The sequence below is a fragment of the Podarcis liolepis genome (assembly GCF_965112155.1).
Source record: "Podarcis liolepis genome assembly, chromosome: 9".
NCBI lineage: Eukaryota > Metazoa > Chordata > Lepidosauria > Squamata > Lacertidae > Podarcis > Podarcis liolepis.
Genome location: NC_139564.1, coordinates 50444115 through 50461531, shown reverse-complemented (window position 1 = coordinate 50461531; position 17417 = coordinate 50444115). Strand labels below are relative to the sequence as shown.

General features: G+C 41.8%; 1 protein-coding gene across 2 annotated transcripts in view; it reads right to left on the bottom strand.

Annotated features, from left to right (window-relative positions):
- Window positions 1-17417, bottom strand: part of WWC2 (WW and C2 domain containing 2) — a 114353-nt gene that overhangs the window by 39933 nt on the left and 57003 nt on the right. For both annotated transcript variants that reach the window (XM_083459483.1, XM_083459484.1), the window contains exons 6-9: window positions 12833-12962; window positions 12350-12496; window positions 10318-10391; window positions 6036-6275 (exon numbers count right to left, since the gene is read on the bottom strand). In XM_083459483.1, the coding sequence (XP_083315609.1) occupies window positions 6036-6275; window positions 10318-10391; window positions 12350-12496; window positions 12833-12962 (591 nt within the window). The remainder of the gene's footprint in view (window positions 1-6035; window positions 6276-10317; window positions 10392-12349; window positions 12497-12832; window positions 12963-17417) is intronic.

Sequence of the window (17417 nt, the reverse complement as noted above, 5' to 3'; positions counted from 1 at the left end):
AATATTAAGATATTCTGAATAAAAATTACACTATTCCCCTTTCACCTGAAAAGTTTTAAACTTGTTTTAGAAACCTTTCCTTTGGGAGTCTCCTCTCTGAAATGTCAGGTAGAAGACAAGGTTTCAGATGCATAGACCCCCATCAAAGATACTGCTCTGCATGCAAAATACATACAAGGGTGGGGGGAAGCTTAGCACTAGGGTTTTTCTTTGTGATGCAGACATCTTAAGGGAGGCCCTCTTTTTAAGTGCAGCATTTAAATACAGGTTGAAGTCTATTTCTGTTCAGCATAATGCTCTAAATGGTCCATTAGAGGAGGCCGACAAATGACAAAAGGGAATGTTTCAGTGGATAGCTTTGAAAATTGATCAAAATACTAGGTTTATGTGTTTCCTTGCTTCTGTCCTCTGGATAATGTCCATTTTCTGCTGCAAACATGAATATCATCCAGGTAGGCACTATAGTATACCCGCAATGTCTTATTGGGCAAAATGCACATGACATCTTTGGAGGAAGGGGCTGCCCTAATTTGATCAGACAAGTAGAGCGGTGGGTGGAGACGCTTAATCAGTTTTGTTGGACTATTTCCCCAATATAAAATACATCCTCCAGGTGCTATTTGATCCATAGGGGGACATTTTAGGCACCTCCCTCCCCTAGTGCCTGGAGGGGAAATCAGTACAGATGGAAAGTGTCAAACCCGCCTCCCCATCCCCATCACTTTCCTGATCCAATTACTGGTCCTCCCTTCTTCAAAGTTGTATTAAGGAGAAAGAAACAGGGATCAAACCGCAGACCTCTCAGTGTCTTTGGCCCTTATATCAAGCAATGTTTAATAGATTAAAGGTTTGCTTCTTATTCTACAATATAAAAAACCATATAAATGATCTTTGAACAAGAGCAATTGTCCTCGGGGAGACTTAAACAGAGTGTTTGGTGGTTTGGAAGTTCCAGTTTGCATATGCAGTCTGTTTTTGACAAGGGTTCTGGTGGTATGAATCCCTACAGCATAGAAAAGAGTTGTTCGGCTGCATTTTACTAATTATGAGTTTTCTGCTTTGCCTTTTAAATTTGGTGCACCCAAGCCCTTGAAGAAATAAGACCATTTAAAACAGCCTTAACTTTCTTGTAAACCACTCAGAAGTTTTATTACAATCAAGAGGAACAGGAATTATTTTGTTAAATATAATAAACTTAGAAAAAACACCAGAAGTTAGAGGGGCTTGTTAGCTTGGAAGTTCCTGCTCTGCCATTTGGATACGGCCCTCCTCAATTCCTTGAATAAATAGATTTTAAGGGCAGTCAGAGCTGGATGCTGCTTTCTTTATTTGTCTGGAGACACCTGCTTTATAATTGTAATGGTTTTAACAAGGCAGCTAACATTTCTTCGGAAGCTGCAAGCAAATAAAAATAAGCGATTGCTTCCTCCATTCTGCTCATAACACTTTCTATGTCTGAAAGGATGAATTCTTCATTTTATAGGCTGAAAGAACATTCGTGTTCCTGAGAGTGGGTTAACACTCATTCATATATTAATACCTTGATTTAAAATTTTCTTTTTAATAGGTTGGCCCGCTCAAACACATTGCACTAAATGTAAAGTATCCAATTCAAATATTTTTGGAACTGTGTTTAAATTACTGGCCAGTTAATAGAGAAGCTATTTCAGGAAATTTAGAAAAACCAAACACACACTGCTGGCAAGCAAGGTCTAGTATATGCATAACTTCATCTCAGAAGTCTGGAGTTTGGCTCTCTTTCAAGACTTGTGGCAGAGGTGGTAGAAGAAATTTATCAGGGCATGAGAACTGGGCATCTTCAGATTTGCTTTGGGTTGAAGGGAAAGCAAGCAGAGGAAATACTTCACAGGTCTCAGATACTTTAAACTAGTTTAGTGGAATTATGAAATATTTTTGAAAACTATCCCTGCTGCATTTTGCACTAGCCACAGCTTCTCGACTTGGCTTAAGGGTAGTGCATTATGGCTGTCCAATCATGAAGTTACAGTGGTGCCTCGCAAGACGAAATTAATTCGTTCCGCAAGTCTCTTCGTCTTGCGGTTTTTTCGTCTTGCGATGCACGGTTTCCCATAGGAATGCATTGAAAATCAATTAATGCGTTCCTAGGGAAACCGCCTTCAGACCAGGTCCGGGGACAGTCTGTCCCCGGACCTCTTCTGAAGGCTGGGGGGGGGGGGACAAGGGCTTTTCTTCTCACCCCCAGCATTTTAAAAAACCCTGGGACAGCGGAGGACTTCTCCGCTGTCCGGGCGATCTTAAAATGCTGGCGGGCGGCATTTTAAAATCGCCCCGGGACAGCGGAGGACTTCTCCGCTGTCCGGGGCGATTTAAAAGCCCCTGGGAAGGCAGGCAGGGGGGACAAAGACTTTCGCCCCCCGCCCGCCTTCAGAAGGTGTTCCCGCCCGCCCACCCCGCTTCGGAGCAGCGTTCTGAAGCGGGGTGGCTGGGGCAGGTGTTCCCGCCCCCCGCCCGGCTTCGCAGCAGCGCTACGAAGCCCGGCGGCTGGGGCAGGTGTTCCCGCCCCCCCACCCCGCTTCGGAGCAGCGCTACGAAGCCCGGCGGCTGGGGCAGGTGTTCCCGCCCCCCCCACCCCGCTTCGGAGCAGCGTTCCGAAGCGGGGTGGCTGGGGCAGGTGTTCCCGCCCCCCGCCCGGCTTCGCAGCAGCGCTACGAAGCCCGGCGGCTGGGGCAGGTGTCCCCGCCCCCCCCGCTTTGGAACAGCGTTTTAAAATGCTGGGGGTCGGGAGCGAAGCGTTCGCTGCCGACCCCCAGCATTTTAAAATCTCCCCATTGTTATCAATGGGATAACCCACAGTGGCGCTGTGGGTTAAACCACAGAGCCTAGGGCTTGCTGATCAGAAGGTCAGCGTTTCGAATCTCCACGACAGGGTGAGCTCCCGTTGCTCGGTCCCTGCTCCTGCCAACTTAGAGTTCGAAAGCACGTCAAAGTGCAAGTAGATAAATAGGTACCACTTTGGCGGGAAGGTAAACGGCGTTTCCGTGCGCTGCTCTGGTTCTCCAGAAGCGGCTTTGTCATGCTGGCCACATGAACCGGAAGCTGTACGCCGGCTCCCTTGGCCAATAAAGCGAGATGAGCGCCGCAACCCCAGAGTCTGTCACGACTGGACCTAATGGTCAGGGGTCCCTTTACCTTTACCTAATGTTATCAAACGCTGCTCAGAGATATAGCAAAACCGTTAGGGCAACCAAGGATGATTAAGTTCTAAACCCACGAATGAACTCAGACTGAAGTGGGTCTAGATAATCACTTTTCTCCAAGTATGCTTGGAACTAGGCTGCCACTACTCTCTCCAGCACCTAGTTCAGGAAAGGGCTATTTGTGATCACGCAGTAGGTTTCTAATACCTCAAGATCCAGAGTGGGAATGCATCACCATCTCTTTCAAGGTGTCAGACAGCACCTCCTCCCACAATAAGCTCACCACACCTTGGACCGCCTCATCAGCGCCTACTGGATAGCTTGAATTAGGCATGTCATGCCAGAGTCAAAAGCTCAGCGGAACAGCTACAAACACTTTGTTCACATCCTTGGACCTCAAATGCTGAAACTGATCCCCCGAATTAGACAAGATGGTGCATCGGACACCTCATCAAGACCTCTCAAAATGCAGAGAAAACTTGTAGAAAACCTAATAGTATTTACTTGGCTTTCTGTTCCTCTGTGGCTAGGATAATACCTTGCCAAAGGCAGAACTACGCCAAGCAGACAAAGGGCTTGGATTTGAAAAGCATTAAATTAAAACATCCCCATAAATGTAGATACACACACTTGGGGGCAGAAAGTCACACACCTATTAAAATATCTTTTCGTAAGGGAAAGAATACTGTATGTTCATTTGTATCTGTAGATGCTTGAATATACCAGAACCTTTAGGCATAAAAAATCAAAAAGCTCTAGCAAAAAAGGTACAAAAGATCCTTTGCTTAAGTCTGGTGAAAAACAGAATTGCTGTTTTTCTCCCCTTGGTTTTCAACAATGATTGAGGGCTCACTCAATCCTCTTTCCTTTGAGGTTAACAAGGATTTTTCTGAACATTTTTAATGGTTGCATCCTTGGCAGCAGAGTCCTATAAAGGAGACTCATAGTAGCTTTTCCCTGGCAAATCCAAGCTAGCTTATTAATTAATACTCTTAAATTCAGTGACGGACAAAAGCTAAGCTAGACAATTGAACACCAGGTGAAAGGTATGCCCTGCTACATGTACTGGACCATTGATGTACTGTACTGAGACATCCCCATGGTTGTCATGGAGGTCATGAAGTCTTAAGCCAGCCCATTTGAGGCAGCCTCAGCATGGATACTGAAGTCCCCCCAAGACCACTGAGTGAGGGTTCTCCAACACCACATCCAAGACACCAGCTTGGTCAGGCAGGTTGCAGAACAGCAGGATGAACAGTGCAGTAGCAACATCCCTTTTCTATCTCTCTGATACAACACAACAAACAATTCCTCAAACCCAGATGCTGTGCAGATCAGTCTCGGTTACCAGCAATGGCTTTTGCATTGGGAAGTCAGGGAAGCAAATCTGCCCCATCCTACTCTGCCACCCACAACTGGACACAGGGTTGTTCCCAATTGTGTCCTTCTGTTGACGGAAGGCTCTTGGATCCAGTGGAGGCTTCTGTAAGGGGAGAAGAGGTTATTCCCTTCTTCACCCATATTTTCCAGTCACCTACCACACTGTTCCAAAGGGTTTCTCTAACCCTCTTAAGCAAGGAATGAAGGAATCAACAACAACAAAATCTCCAATAGCCCTTCCACTAAGGGCTCATCTACACATCTGTAGGGTCTGTGATTTATTCTGTTTGTCCTTTGACTTCGAGGCATGGGTCCAGTAGGTTTTTCCTTTCTCCCGCAGCCTACCCTGGGAAAACTCACATTTTAACACTGAACTGCAACAAATGTCAATCGGGTGAATGGATGTTTGCTTCGATTCAGTGCTAAACCACAGGTTTTCCCATGGAAACCAGTGGGACCAAGGAAAACCTCTCAGACCAGTGCCTAGAAGTCACAGGACAAACGAAAGAAATTGCAGACCTAACAGAAGTGTGGATGAACCCAGACTCCGGACTCCATTAAACCAGAGAGGGTCAAAATCCCTAGACTTTTACTTGTATGACAATAGCACTGATTGCTGGGAAGAAAGGTCCCTTATTATATTTATCACTGGGTGAAGAGTGACAGCAGCTAAGGAGAGACATTTTGTACACACCTAACATCAAAACATTCCTGCTTTGCAGGAGGGTTGGACTAGATGACCCTCGCGGTCCCTTCCAACCCTACAATTCTATGATTCTATCTACCAGTACCCTGTATACTTAAACTTCTTTGCTAGACATCACAAATAAAATTAGACTGAAATTCTCATATAAATCCTATTGGCAGAAACTATTACGGTATTCCCCCCATCATTCATTAAGTGCTTGCAAAGTTCAGAAAGCTGATAAGCCATGGCATGGCTTGCAGTGGAAACGAACAGACCCCGGCAGTTGTATGTCTCCCCTTTTGAACTTAAAGCAAGGCATTTATTCATTCATTTTCTCATGCAAGCACATGTGTGAATTAGTATCTCTATCAAGCGTAAGAGGTTCCAGTGCTGAAGCAATTGGGACAACATTTGCTGTGAGGAGTTCACACAGGTCGTGGCTATTATCACAAAACCTGCCAATGATGAATTGTGCTCTGCTGACTTCCTTCAACTATTTAACATCAGGTCTAGGTTTTCTCATGCTGGTCACAAATGCAAAACATAGAGCGTGGAATAATAGGAACTCCGTGAGTTCTATCACGGTTTGAAGGTCTCCTTGTGTTACTGCCTGGTGGACTAATAATAAATTTAATTAAAATCTACACAGAACAGCTACTGAAGGAAAATGGCCCATCAGGACGCAGCTCTGACTCTAAAATGAGTATAAAGGTTAAACTGAAGAAAGCGGAACTTAATGTTAGGAGGAAGGAGGGAGGGAGGGGGGGATGAAAAGAGGGAAATCTTACCTCTCTGTAAGTTCATCACTAGGTGCGCTTTTCACAGACAGCTCCTCTTCCAGCCTTTTCCTTTCTGTTTCCAGATGCTCCAATTCATCTTGAGTGCGTTTACATGGGGTGACAAACTGAAGTTCTTTCAGAAGCTCTTCCTTTTCATTAATCAGCATCAGCTTTTCTTTCTCAATATCCAGTGCCCCAGGCCAAGCTTCACTTTCTAACTTGGACAGTTCAATCTTTAAGTTTGCCATTCTAATCATATATGCATAAAACAACACACACACACACACACACACACACACACACACACATTAAGGAAAGAAGAAGAAAGTGCAGATGAGCAACAGGCCCCTAAGAGTGAAAAACAACACCTGGTAGAACAGGAACATATTTAGACTTGACAAGTCAATGGGATGCAACTATCAGGGCAGAATAATCAAACCTACTGAACTAAGAAGCCTTAGCAGCAAATGTATGCCATGATGCTTTTTAGAGGAGGATGATCTTGGGCTAGATTGTATGAAACAGATTTATGTGTGGTGGAGAGCAGAAGCAAACAGCCAATGCTATTAGCTGCCCAGACTGGGACCTAATATTAGAGCAGGAACGACTCATGTAAAATCTAACAAAATCTATGTTAAAATCCAGTGCCTTTTTTCCTTAAAAAATATGTTGGGGGTACTCTCATTTCCCTACTCATGTTGAAATACTGCTCCTCAATGAGACCAAACATCGATTCACAAAGTATTTAGGGGTATGAGTACCCCCTGAGTACCCCCAGAAAAAAGCACTGTTAAAATCCTAAGTTTCATTTGGAAAGGCGGCCGTGCAATATGAGCAAGTCTATGGACATAGACCCTGATCAAATGTTATGCCCTCATGTGAATGAATGGCTAGTTGTGTCAGAGGGAGGGCAGACATATGAGTGGCTAGGGAGGCAAAGCTTGCTTATAGAACTCCCATTGCTCCCCATGCTATGTAGGAGACCAAGTGGATCCGTTTGATCCCATTTGGCCCTCTGTCATCCCAGTCAATAGCTGGGAGGAGGGAAATGGCGTTATCTTGCAATGCCACCACACAAAAGGACAGACAGACAATGTTTGCTTTGTGCTTAATAATGTGTAAAACTTGATGTGTAATAAAACGCTGGCTTAAACAGTCAGCATATGGTATCTTAAGTACTGGCATTTCTCATCCTAGTGGTAGTTTTAGACTGCCTGTCCCATTAGTCATCTGATAGTTGGGTTTATCACACAGTGAGTCAAATCAATTTTAATTTTTTTTAGAAACAGCTAATTTTGAGAAGGAACTCTCTTCCCATTATTGCAATGTAAAAGCTGCAGCTTGCAAATATTTCAGCTGTAGCACTCAATTCATGAAATTTGCTCTCAAAATAGATCTACCCTCACCAGCTCTCTCCAGCAGGTAACAATCTCCCTTTACTTAAAGTCTTTCCCTGTTCTTTCATGTACATAGACTGCATACAGGAATACTGCTAGATTTTGTTTTAATTATACTGATTTTAAGCAGCTATTATGAGAGATTTGTACTAAGCAATTATTTTATTTTTGTTTTGTAAAATTTTATAATTATTTATTTTATGCCTTACTCTACCTTGGGTAAAATTAATAGAGAGGCATCTCAGCAGTCTCCAGAAATCATACATTAGCCAGCAAATACAAAACCTCTGTTTTTAAGCTCCGACAACAAACATTACAGGTTTATAAACCATTTCCGCAACACACTAAAAAAACTAGCAACCATTTTAATGGACATAGCATTAGTTTGATTAACCAGAGAAAATACAAGCTAGAACAGACATGATACAAGCCTCCTTCTCTTGGGCCACAAACACAAACCGAGCAGGAAACTGCTTTATAAATATCTTTGATTAGCCTTAAGATTGTGGAGATTTCGTGCACTTTATCTAAACTTCAGCTTTAAAAACTGTATAGAATTCAGGTTATAATCATTTGTATTTTAATTTCTTTTTTTAAATTAGTAGATCATCATTTGGAGTATGAAGTCAGTGATTAAATTCATTTTCCTCCAAAAATTATTTTGATTTTGGAAGATGATAATTTGATTCAGAAGATTATTCAGGTGGATGATAATTATTTTGTTTAAGAAATCCACATGGAATATGTATATGGGACATTTTGAAGAGAAGCCTGCCTGACAGCCCAAGACTGATAATGGAATGCAGCAGCTTTATTCTCTGGGTCACTGGTTCAAATCTAGCCAACCTTCGTATTATCTTAAAGTAGCTGCTTTTGACAGCTGTTCAATGACTTACAAGATGAGGTGGCAGTCTCACAGGGGCTTTTTTCTTCACTGCAATGCTGACAGTTATCCGCTATTGTAATTGGCACCCTTGTTAGCTGTCTCATAAAAGGGGCCCAGGATAACAAGGACATGAACACTAAAATGCCCTTTCAACCTTTGAGCGAACATCTTTTTAACAGTGCAAAGTCAATTTATACACACTGCAATATCCCCATCTAATACTGTACTTGCTCTCTGAAGATGTCTCTGGCCTCTTGACTGGCACTGTTTGTCAATACCAAGTTTCATTTTTAAGGCAGGTTTTATGTTTTAAATCAATCCAATACCATTTCCCTTGTATATGTTGAAGAGTTTGTTTGAGGCCCCTCAAAGAGTTTCAGGAACTATTCTTCAAACTTGTTAAAATGATGAGGGAGGAGGATGGCTAATTGAAAACACACCATCTACAATACTGCACACTATAAATGGGCCCTGGCATCAACACTACCTCCAAATCTCTCACCAAATTCCACCTGTGAATACTTTCTTGGACCAACACAACCTGATTTTTTCTGCTCATTCTTTAAACTTGTATTCCTTCCCTGACCTTAACCCTTATCAAATACAGTTCTCTTTCCCATGCCTTTTGTTTTCTCTGCCTTACTCATACTTAAGCTGCTTTTGATCTGGAAGCACGTACAAAACATTTTTGTTCTGTGCCACAGATTTTAACTTAGCCATGCACCCACCATCAATTAGAGCAACAGGGAGCAGCTATCTGTGGCTTTCAACTCAGTGAGGAAGATGTGCTTGATTGGATCTCTTGTCACTTATGGTGTGGGCAGGAAGAATGTCCTTTACTATGCTGCATAGCTATCAAATGACTGGTATCGAACAACAGGGCCAGCCAAAGACATTTTGAGACCTGAATCAAAGGGCAAGATGGTGCCTCCCTCCATTTCATGTACAGAAGCTGACTGGACTGGCAACTAAATCTTAGTTTGACACTGGAAATGGAACAGCACCCTTCAATGGGCAGCAGGTTAATTTAGGGATAACATATAGCTCTGATCTCCAATAGTAGGGAATAGCGTACGGCAGCCATTGCTACCCTAAGCGTTTGCCGCCTGATGTGATTGCCTCACTCTGCATATTAGTAGGGCTGGCTCTGTTAAAGAAACATGAAATTGGATTGTCTCCATATAGGCTATCAATACTGAGAAGTCCTTCAAATACACTGAAGTGTTATGATGTGTTCAGTAAGGCCTTTGCTATCTTTTCATTTAAATGGCAGTTTCCAGACACCCTAGCTTAAACTGAATACTTCTTTTGTAGTTTGGGAAGTTGTTGATAATTAATCCCTGCTTCCCCCTCCAACCACAAAAAGAAGTCAAATGCTCACTAGACATGGATACCTAATTCTCCATTCATTCTCCAGCTACCTTTGAATTGATCCTCCTGTTCTACACGTATGTGGACCCACTTTGTACCTTCCATCAAGGTATTTCAGTACACATATTTTTGAAATAATTTAATCTTCATTTAAAATATGTGGATCGGTCTGAGAAAGTCCCAAAGCACAGCCATCAAGGCTCTGATCTCATGGGCACTAATTATACAAATTATGTTTTTTGTGCATGAAAATCTCCAATCCTTACAGTCATTAATGAAGTATAATACGAGTATACAAGCCAGGAAGTGGAACAGAACTTGCAATAAACGTCCTCTTCTCCTGAACATGCACTTCAATTAGGTCCAATTTCTGCTGCTTATAAGCAGCAGAAGAATTATTTTGTTTCTGGTACTTTCATATTTCATAAATCTGTGTAAGCGTACATCACAGAATCTACTAATAGCCCAATACATAAGGTACAATCAGCCTAGAAAGAATAGAAATAAATGATGCTGATAAGCAATGTTTCATGAAGATGCATCCAGTAGATGTCACTGCAAGCATTAGATTGGCTACAAGGTTCATGAACTCTGATACAAATTCACATTTTTAAAAAGAAAAGAATCCAGTCATTACCTTCTTTTGGCTTCTTCGTACTTAAGACTTAGTCTGACCTTTTCAGCTAAATTGGACATAGTCCTGACACCAACCTGTTGAAAGAACCAGCAAGCTTATTGCGTGGATCATTTTTAAATGAAGAGAGAAAGCAATTTAATGAAATATAAGTAGAAACACATTTCAAAATAGTAACCATTGATTTTTCAGCACAAACACTCATAATTACTCAATGTTTTTCTAAGGAATTTACATTCTCAATTGCTAAATCATTTCTGGACAGAATTTAGTACAAGTCAGTACAATTCTGTTTAAGGCCTACTTTGAAGTAACGTTTAATACATCCCAAGTTGTTACTTGCTACTTTGAACTCAGAACTTTGGTGGAGATCAATGAAGTTCAAAGTAGGACTTCAATGAAATCAAGATTACTAAAAACCACATTCAAGTTTGGGCTTCTTCTCAGAAAATCTTAGTACAATCACTTTCACAGCCTTTCATCATGCTACCTTAAAGAAATATGCCAGCATTTGGAAAACATTTGTGGATGTAAACCTATGGCTGACATATGGGTCAATGAGATGCCAAAGATTTTTAAGTCACTAAAGTGGTAATTCCATCAGTCACTTTTAGATGTACAAAAACAGAGATTGGAAGAGATCTTTGCTCACCAGTTTTTGAAACTAGAAAGGTGTCAACTTTATTTTATCACCTACTTATATTTATTTACTTATATACTTATTTTCTTTTTGAGAAAAACTAATACGGACCACTTAAATTAAAGAAATATGGGATAATTTAAGTTATATTTTTTATTTTGAAAGGTACAGATTACAAATGACTGCTTACTGGCTGGGTTCATATGTCTAGATAAACAATGGTTTAATGTGAATGGACAGTATGCTACTGCAAGCTGATGAAATTATGGGTACAATAGTACCTTGGTTCTCGAACTTAATCTGTTCCAGGAGTCCATTCAACTCCTGAAACTGTTTGAGAACCAAGGTGCAGTTTTCGATTGGCTACAGGAACTTCCTGCAGTCAAGTGGAATCTGCATTGGACATTCGGCTTCCGAAAAATGTTCACAAACCAAGGTGCAGCTTCTGATTGGCAACAGGAGCTTCCTGCACTCAATTGGAAGCTGCGTCAGCCGCTCAGCTTCCGAAAAACGTTCACAAACCGGAACATTTACTTCCGGGTTTGCAGCGTTCAGGAACCGATTTGTTCAACAACTAAGCCCTTCGGGAACCAAGGTACCACTGTACTTCACCCCTTCCTCACTTCTGTTGCTGCCACACTGCTGGGAAACAAACCATGGTCTGGTTTTTCTCATCTGAACCCAGGCTGGTGGTTTCTTTCTCAAACAAACCTTGGCTTACCATCAGATCTGGAAGCTAGAACGAAGCAGCCCATGGCTTGTACCCTGGGAGCAGCAGAAATGGGGCAGCAGCAGCCCAGCATGCTGCTCATCCACATTAAACCAGTTTATCTTACCTATGGCTTAATGTGATGTGTAAACCAGCTAATTCCCATGCTTTTTACTTTTGAAATGGCTTGCATAAGAAACCAGTTTCAATGTCAGAAAAAAATATTACTTTTACTAAAGGAATTTGAAATATATTTCCTCCAAATGGATGATGGTACTCTTTTGATACAAGACGTGCTATATTCTAAATATTTAGCTAGAAAATTTTACTCCCCCACAAAATACTGCAAAGCATACACAGGAGTATTTAGCTTATCATATTTTCTTATGCTTTCACCCACCTGCAGCTTCTCAGAAGCCAGCAACAAAATTGGAAGACAAAACCCTGTTTCTATCACTTTAACAATATTCTTTTGAAACCCAGCCTTCAGAATTCTAAATGTACCACAGAAAAGCCTCTTTCTGGCAATACTTGGTTTCACTATCAGAAAAAAATATTTTAGTGGGAAATATATTAGCCATCTTGATTAGATATAGCAGAAGCCAAGCATTTGACTCAAATCCCCTCAAGAATGTTCTGCAGCTATTTTCTCTCTTCCCCACCTTTGAATGGCATGAAAAACTTACATCACCAGAAATGTCTGTCTGAGACCCTGCATCCAAAGTCTGCCTTGAGAGAGAGAGCTGAGAGTGTGCTGGACTGCACCTCAAATCTGGTTCTGATCTGCCAAAATTTTGATTGAGGAGGAACCTCTCTCTCAGCTTTGCAAGACTCTGAAAGGAAACACAAATAATGATGCACTTTCATGCTTCATTTATTGTAAAAGATCGACACACAGCAAAAATACATTGGATGGGGGAGCAGGGAAAAGACAAACCATAAAAGGAGAAACAGTATAAAGAGCTCCCTCAACAGTTAAACATATCCACTTAGGGAATCAACTCAACTGAAGGTTGATCATATTTGCATGAATAAAAGCATTATACGCATATCACAAAAATAAGCTACTACTTCAAGAGGGAAACAAAAAACCATGAGTAGTCAAAACAAAAAAACAAAAATGCAAGAACATTTACCACTACAGTTGTAGGATAGAAATTCAAAAATACCTGCATTAAATCTTGCTTCTCCTTCTCACCAGAGCTTATAGCCTTTCGGATAGACTTTAATTCATTTACAATGGCTTTGGCTTCACTTAGTTCATACCCACTCTGGCCTCCAGACATTTTTTGGTCAATTCTGTAAAACAGAGACACTGGGGGTAACTGTAGAGAAACAAATATTGTTCTCCAAATTAGGGGAAAGAATAGGTAGTTCTAAAGATATTGTTTCCCATAGCATAGTAAGGACCCAGCTACATTTGCAAAGAAAAAGATTGTTATATGAGTTGTTTATGCTTTCTAAGACTGTGACACCAGGTGGCGCTGTGGAGTTCCATTTTTGCCAACCCGATTTCTGGCACCCACAGCACTTTCTCAAAGTACAAAATGAGCCCATTTGTCCAAAAAGGTTGGTGACCCAGTGCTAGGCAAACATTTTTAAATATTCATTTCTAGCCAGACTGGATACTTTCCAGAGGAACAATTTAATATAACCATATGAGTTTTAAAAAAGATTGTTATTGATTTACAATATCTATCTCCCCATCATTCATCAAGAATATTCTCAAAGTGGTTTGCTTAAAAAGGTAAACACAATAAAAATATCTAACGGAAAATATATTAAAACCACCATTTAAAAGCCATTATCAACAAACCCAAGAAAACAGCAGCCTTACAGAAGCAACAAAAAGGAAGTGATGCAGCAAACTAGAAAGAAGCAGCAGCATTTTTTAAAATCCTTGGTTCCTTCCCCCTTGCCCGTGCTTCTTCATCTATCCACTTCAGTCATAAATTTATGTTTTCCAACAGAAGGATGCACCAACACTTCAAAGATAAGAAGTAGTCTTCAGCTTCAAGTACACATACACTATCTTACACAGAATGCATGCATTGAAAATGCAATGTTTCCTTAACCCTGACATTAAGCTCCCAGTGTTAAAGAGAGTTTAAAATTGCACACATAGTTTGCTATGCTTTAGAATTCATGGAAGAAAAGTGCCTCCGACCTAGTAACACAGGTAGACAGGCAGATGGCTACTTGATACATGCACAGGAAATTAAACATTATCTGTTATAGGAAGCTAAGTTTTCCAAAAGGTGAACACAAGTTCACAAACTGTGAGTGACAATTGGCTCCTATAGAAATCCATGGCAAAGCTCCAATTGATTTGAATGAGAACCATTGTGGCCAAGATGCAACCATGGTAGCACATTAAAATGCACTAGAGGCTTGCAGCCAAAGATATAGCAAACTATGCAAACTCAGGCTCTCGCGCGCCTCTGTGGCTCTTGGCCACATGAACTTTTCCTCTCTGCCAGTTCTCCTCTTCCTCCAAGACGTTTGCTTGACTTCTTGCATTCTCCTGCAGCGGTCAGTGCCTCTTCCATGGTTATGGATTCTTTTAGCCCTCACCCCCCATGATCTTCTACCTTGCTAGCAGGTAGGATAAGAGCACTTAGCCAATCAAGGCCAGAGGCTCTTTTGACTGAGACAATCATTACAGGAGGCTTTTATCACCACACTGCAATATGGAGAGCAATTGTTACTTTGCGGGTAAAGCCATTTGCTCTCTGCAAACAGAGCAAAATAATGACTGGCTGCTTCTTGGGTTATTGTTGTCAAGACATAGGTGCATTCTTGCAAGCTGAATCACGCTCTCTCCGGATATGTGTAAGTATAGCAAGAAAACCAGAAAAAAACACATTTATCTCAGACAGAGGAGTCTATAACTTCCTCTGGTTGGATATGCAGATGACACACATCTTATTTCTGCTGTTCACAGGGGTTCCTAGCTAGTCCAAACCGAAACTGTGGATGGTTTTAACTATGGGAAGCAAGCCAACTTCAATCAAGTTGGGATGGGGAACCTGTGATTCTCCAGTCTGTGGTGGACTTTGGGATCTCATAGTTCAGCAGTGCCCTGTGTGACACAAAAATTTGGTACCCCTTGCCTCTCGCACTCTGTTCTACAGCCTTGTTGTGGCGTCCCCTGCAGCACAGCACCCAGTGCTGCCACACCAGTTGCACCACTCTAAAACTGCCTCCAGTATCTTAAAAAGCAGAGACATCACCTTAGCAACAAAGGTCCGTATAGTTAAAGCCATGGTTTTCCCGGTAGTGATGTATGGAAGTGAGAGCTGGACCATCAAGAAGGCTGATCGCCAAAGAATTGATGCTTTTGAATTATGGTGCTGGAGGAGACTCTTGAGAGTCACATGGACTGCATGAAGATCAAATGCATCCATTCTTAAGGAAATTAGCCCTGAGTGATCGCTGGAAGGACAAATTGTGAAGTTGAGGCTCCAATACTTTGGCCACCTCATGAGAAGAGAAGACTCCCTGGAAAAGACCCTGATGTTGGGAAAGATTGAGGGCACAAGGAGAAGGGGATGACAGAGGACGAGATGGTTGGACAGTGTTCTCGAAGCTACAAACATGAGTCTGACCAAACTGCGGGAGGCAGTGGAAGACAGGAGTGCCTGGCGTGCTCTGGTCCATGGGGTCACGAAGAGTCAGACACGACTAAACAACAACAAAACTGCCTCTGCTCCAGATGTTGCTGGATTACAGCTCTCATCTTCCCTGGACCCTTCTCCATGCTGTCTGGGGTTGGTAGTAGTTGGGTTCCAACATCTGGAAGGCCACAGGTTTCCCAGCCCTGTCCTAAACCACAGTTTAGATTAACCATAGTTCTGAGTTCAGACCCAACACACTGTGGCTTGTTGAAAATGGAATTGAAATCTTCCCATGCCTTCCTTGTGGCCACTCAGAAGGAAAGGCACTCAAGCCCAAGACTTGCAATGCTAAACAATTAGTTCAGCCAAAGACCACATCAGGATCCAATTTAAACATGCATAACTGCCATGGATAGTGAACATATAGTCCCTAATCTTGTTTGATTTTACTATCTTTACCCAGCTATGGTAAAGAAACCCCAAAACAAGTGAAACTGACTGTGGTTTTGTTGCATGCTGAATGTCTGCTGCTATGGAGTGTGGTGTCTCACATTTTAAGCTGGAGCTGCCATATCATCACATATATGGCAAAAATGAATAAAATGGCTCTCCAGCACACAAGATATTCTGACCTCCCAAAGTGGCTGTCTGAATTTTTCCAACAAATGTCCATTGTTTGCTTGTGGTATGCTGCTGAAAGTTTCCCAAACATGTTTTAGATTCCTATCAAAATTGCTTGCAAGCAAGTTGCTTTAAAACAATACTTCATTGTTACAGTAATGTAATAAAACCAGCATGTTTGGCTAAGCTTTAATCTTGGGATAGTAGCAGAAGTTTCCAAGCTTTGGATATAGGCCCCCGACCGCAAAAAAAACAACCCCTATGTTTTAAGGGATAGCTAAATTATGGTTAAATATGTACCTCTTCATTCCCTCCCAACATCTTTTACTTGTATTCAAAATTATTACTACTGTAAATTGCGTGCAAACTTTTCTTCTATTCTATTCAGTCTTCCAACATATGGGTGAAATGTGGTATGTCTTTCTAGCACCTTAACTACCACAACACAAAGATATCTAAAGTCTCAACCAGTTGTAAAGTTTAATCAAAAGCTCAGCAACAGACAGACTAGGAATTCCCTGGCTCATTGGTTGCAATCCCAAACATACCTACTAGAAAGTGGTTCAACTTAATTCCAAGTAAACACATTTAAGGGTGTGTTGTAAATTCTAACCCTAAGTTCCTTGAAGAAGGTCTATAGCTCAGTGGTAGAACATCTGCTTTGCGTGCAGAAGGCCTCAGCTTCAATCCCTGGCATTTTCAAGTTGGACTGGGAATGTTTCCCATCTCGAATCCTGAAGAACCACTGCTAGTCAGCATCCATAATATTGAGCTAGATGGACCAACGGTCTGACTCAGCATAAGGCAGCTTCTTATGTTCCTATAAATTTAGTACCTATTATAATTATCATTATTTATCATTATTAATTTTATTTTGCCCCGCAGCCTATTTAGACTGCTGCCTTTTCCTTTCCAGAGGAGCGGTGGTCTTCAAGTACAGTGGTACCTAGGTTCTCGAACGGCTTAGTTGACGAACAAATTGGCTCCCAAATGCCAAAAACCAGGAAGTAAGTGTTCCAGTTTTCAAATGTTTTTCAGAAGCTGAATGTCCGATGCGGTTGTTGGCTATTGTTTCTGGGGCACCTGCGCCAATCAGAAGCCGCGCCTTGGTTTTCGAACGTTTCGGAAGTCGAACGGACTTCCGGAACGGATTACGCTTGAGAACCATGGTATCACTGTAGATACTTGTATTATGCCCATCAACACTTTACACAGCATGGGGAGAATTTGCATTTGGAAATGCAAAAGAAATGCAAAAGAAAAAGGTCCTGAGATCTTTCCAGCTTGCGGCATTTCAAGCTACAGCAGCTTTCTTGTGCTTCAACCTCTTCACTACAGCATGTCTTTCTCCATGACAGGTAAGGATGCAGTAAAAGCCTAATCCCACTTTAGTGGCTGATGAGGCAGGAAAATGAAACACTGCTGCTCTCCTCTCTCTTTTCCAGCTGATTCTTTGCTCTTCTGCATCCCGCAAGTGGCAGATGGAATCATTCAGTGATGCTTTTTAAAGCCTTGA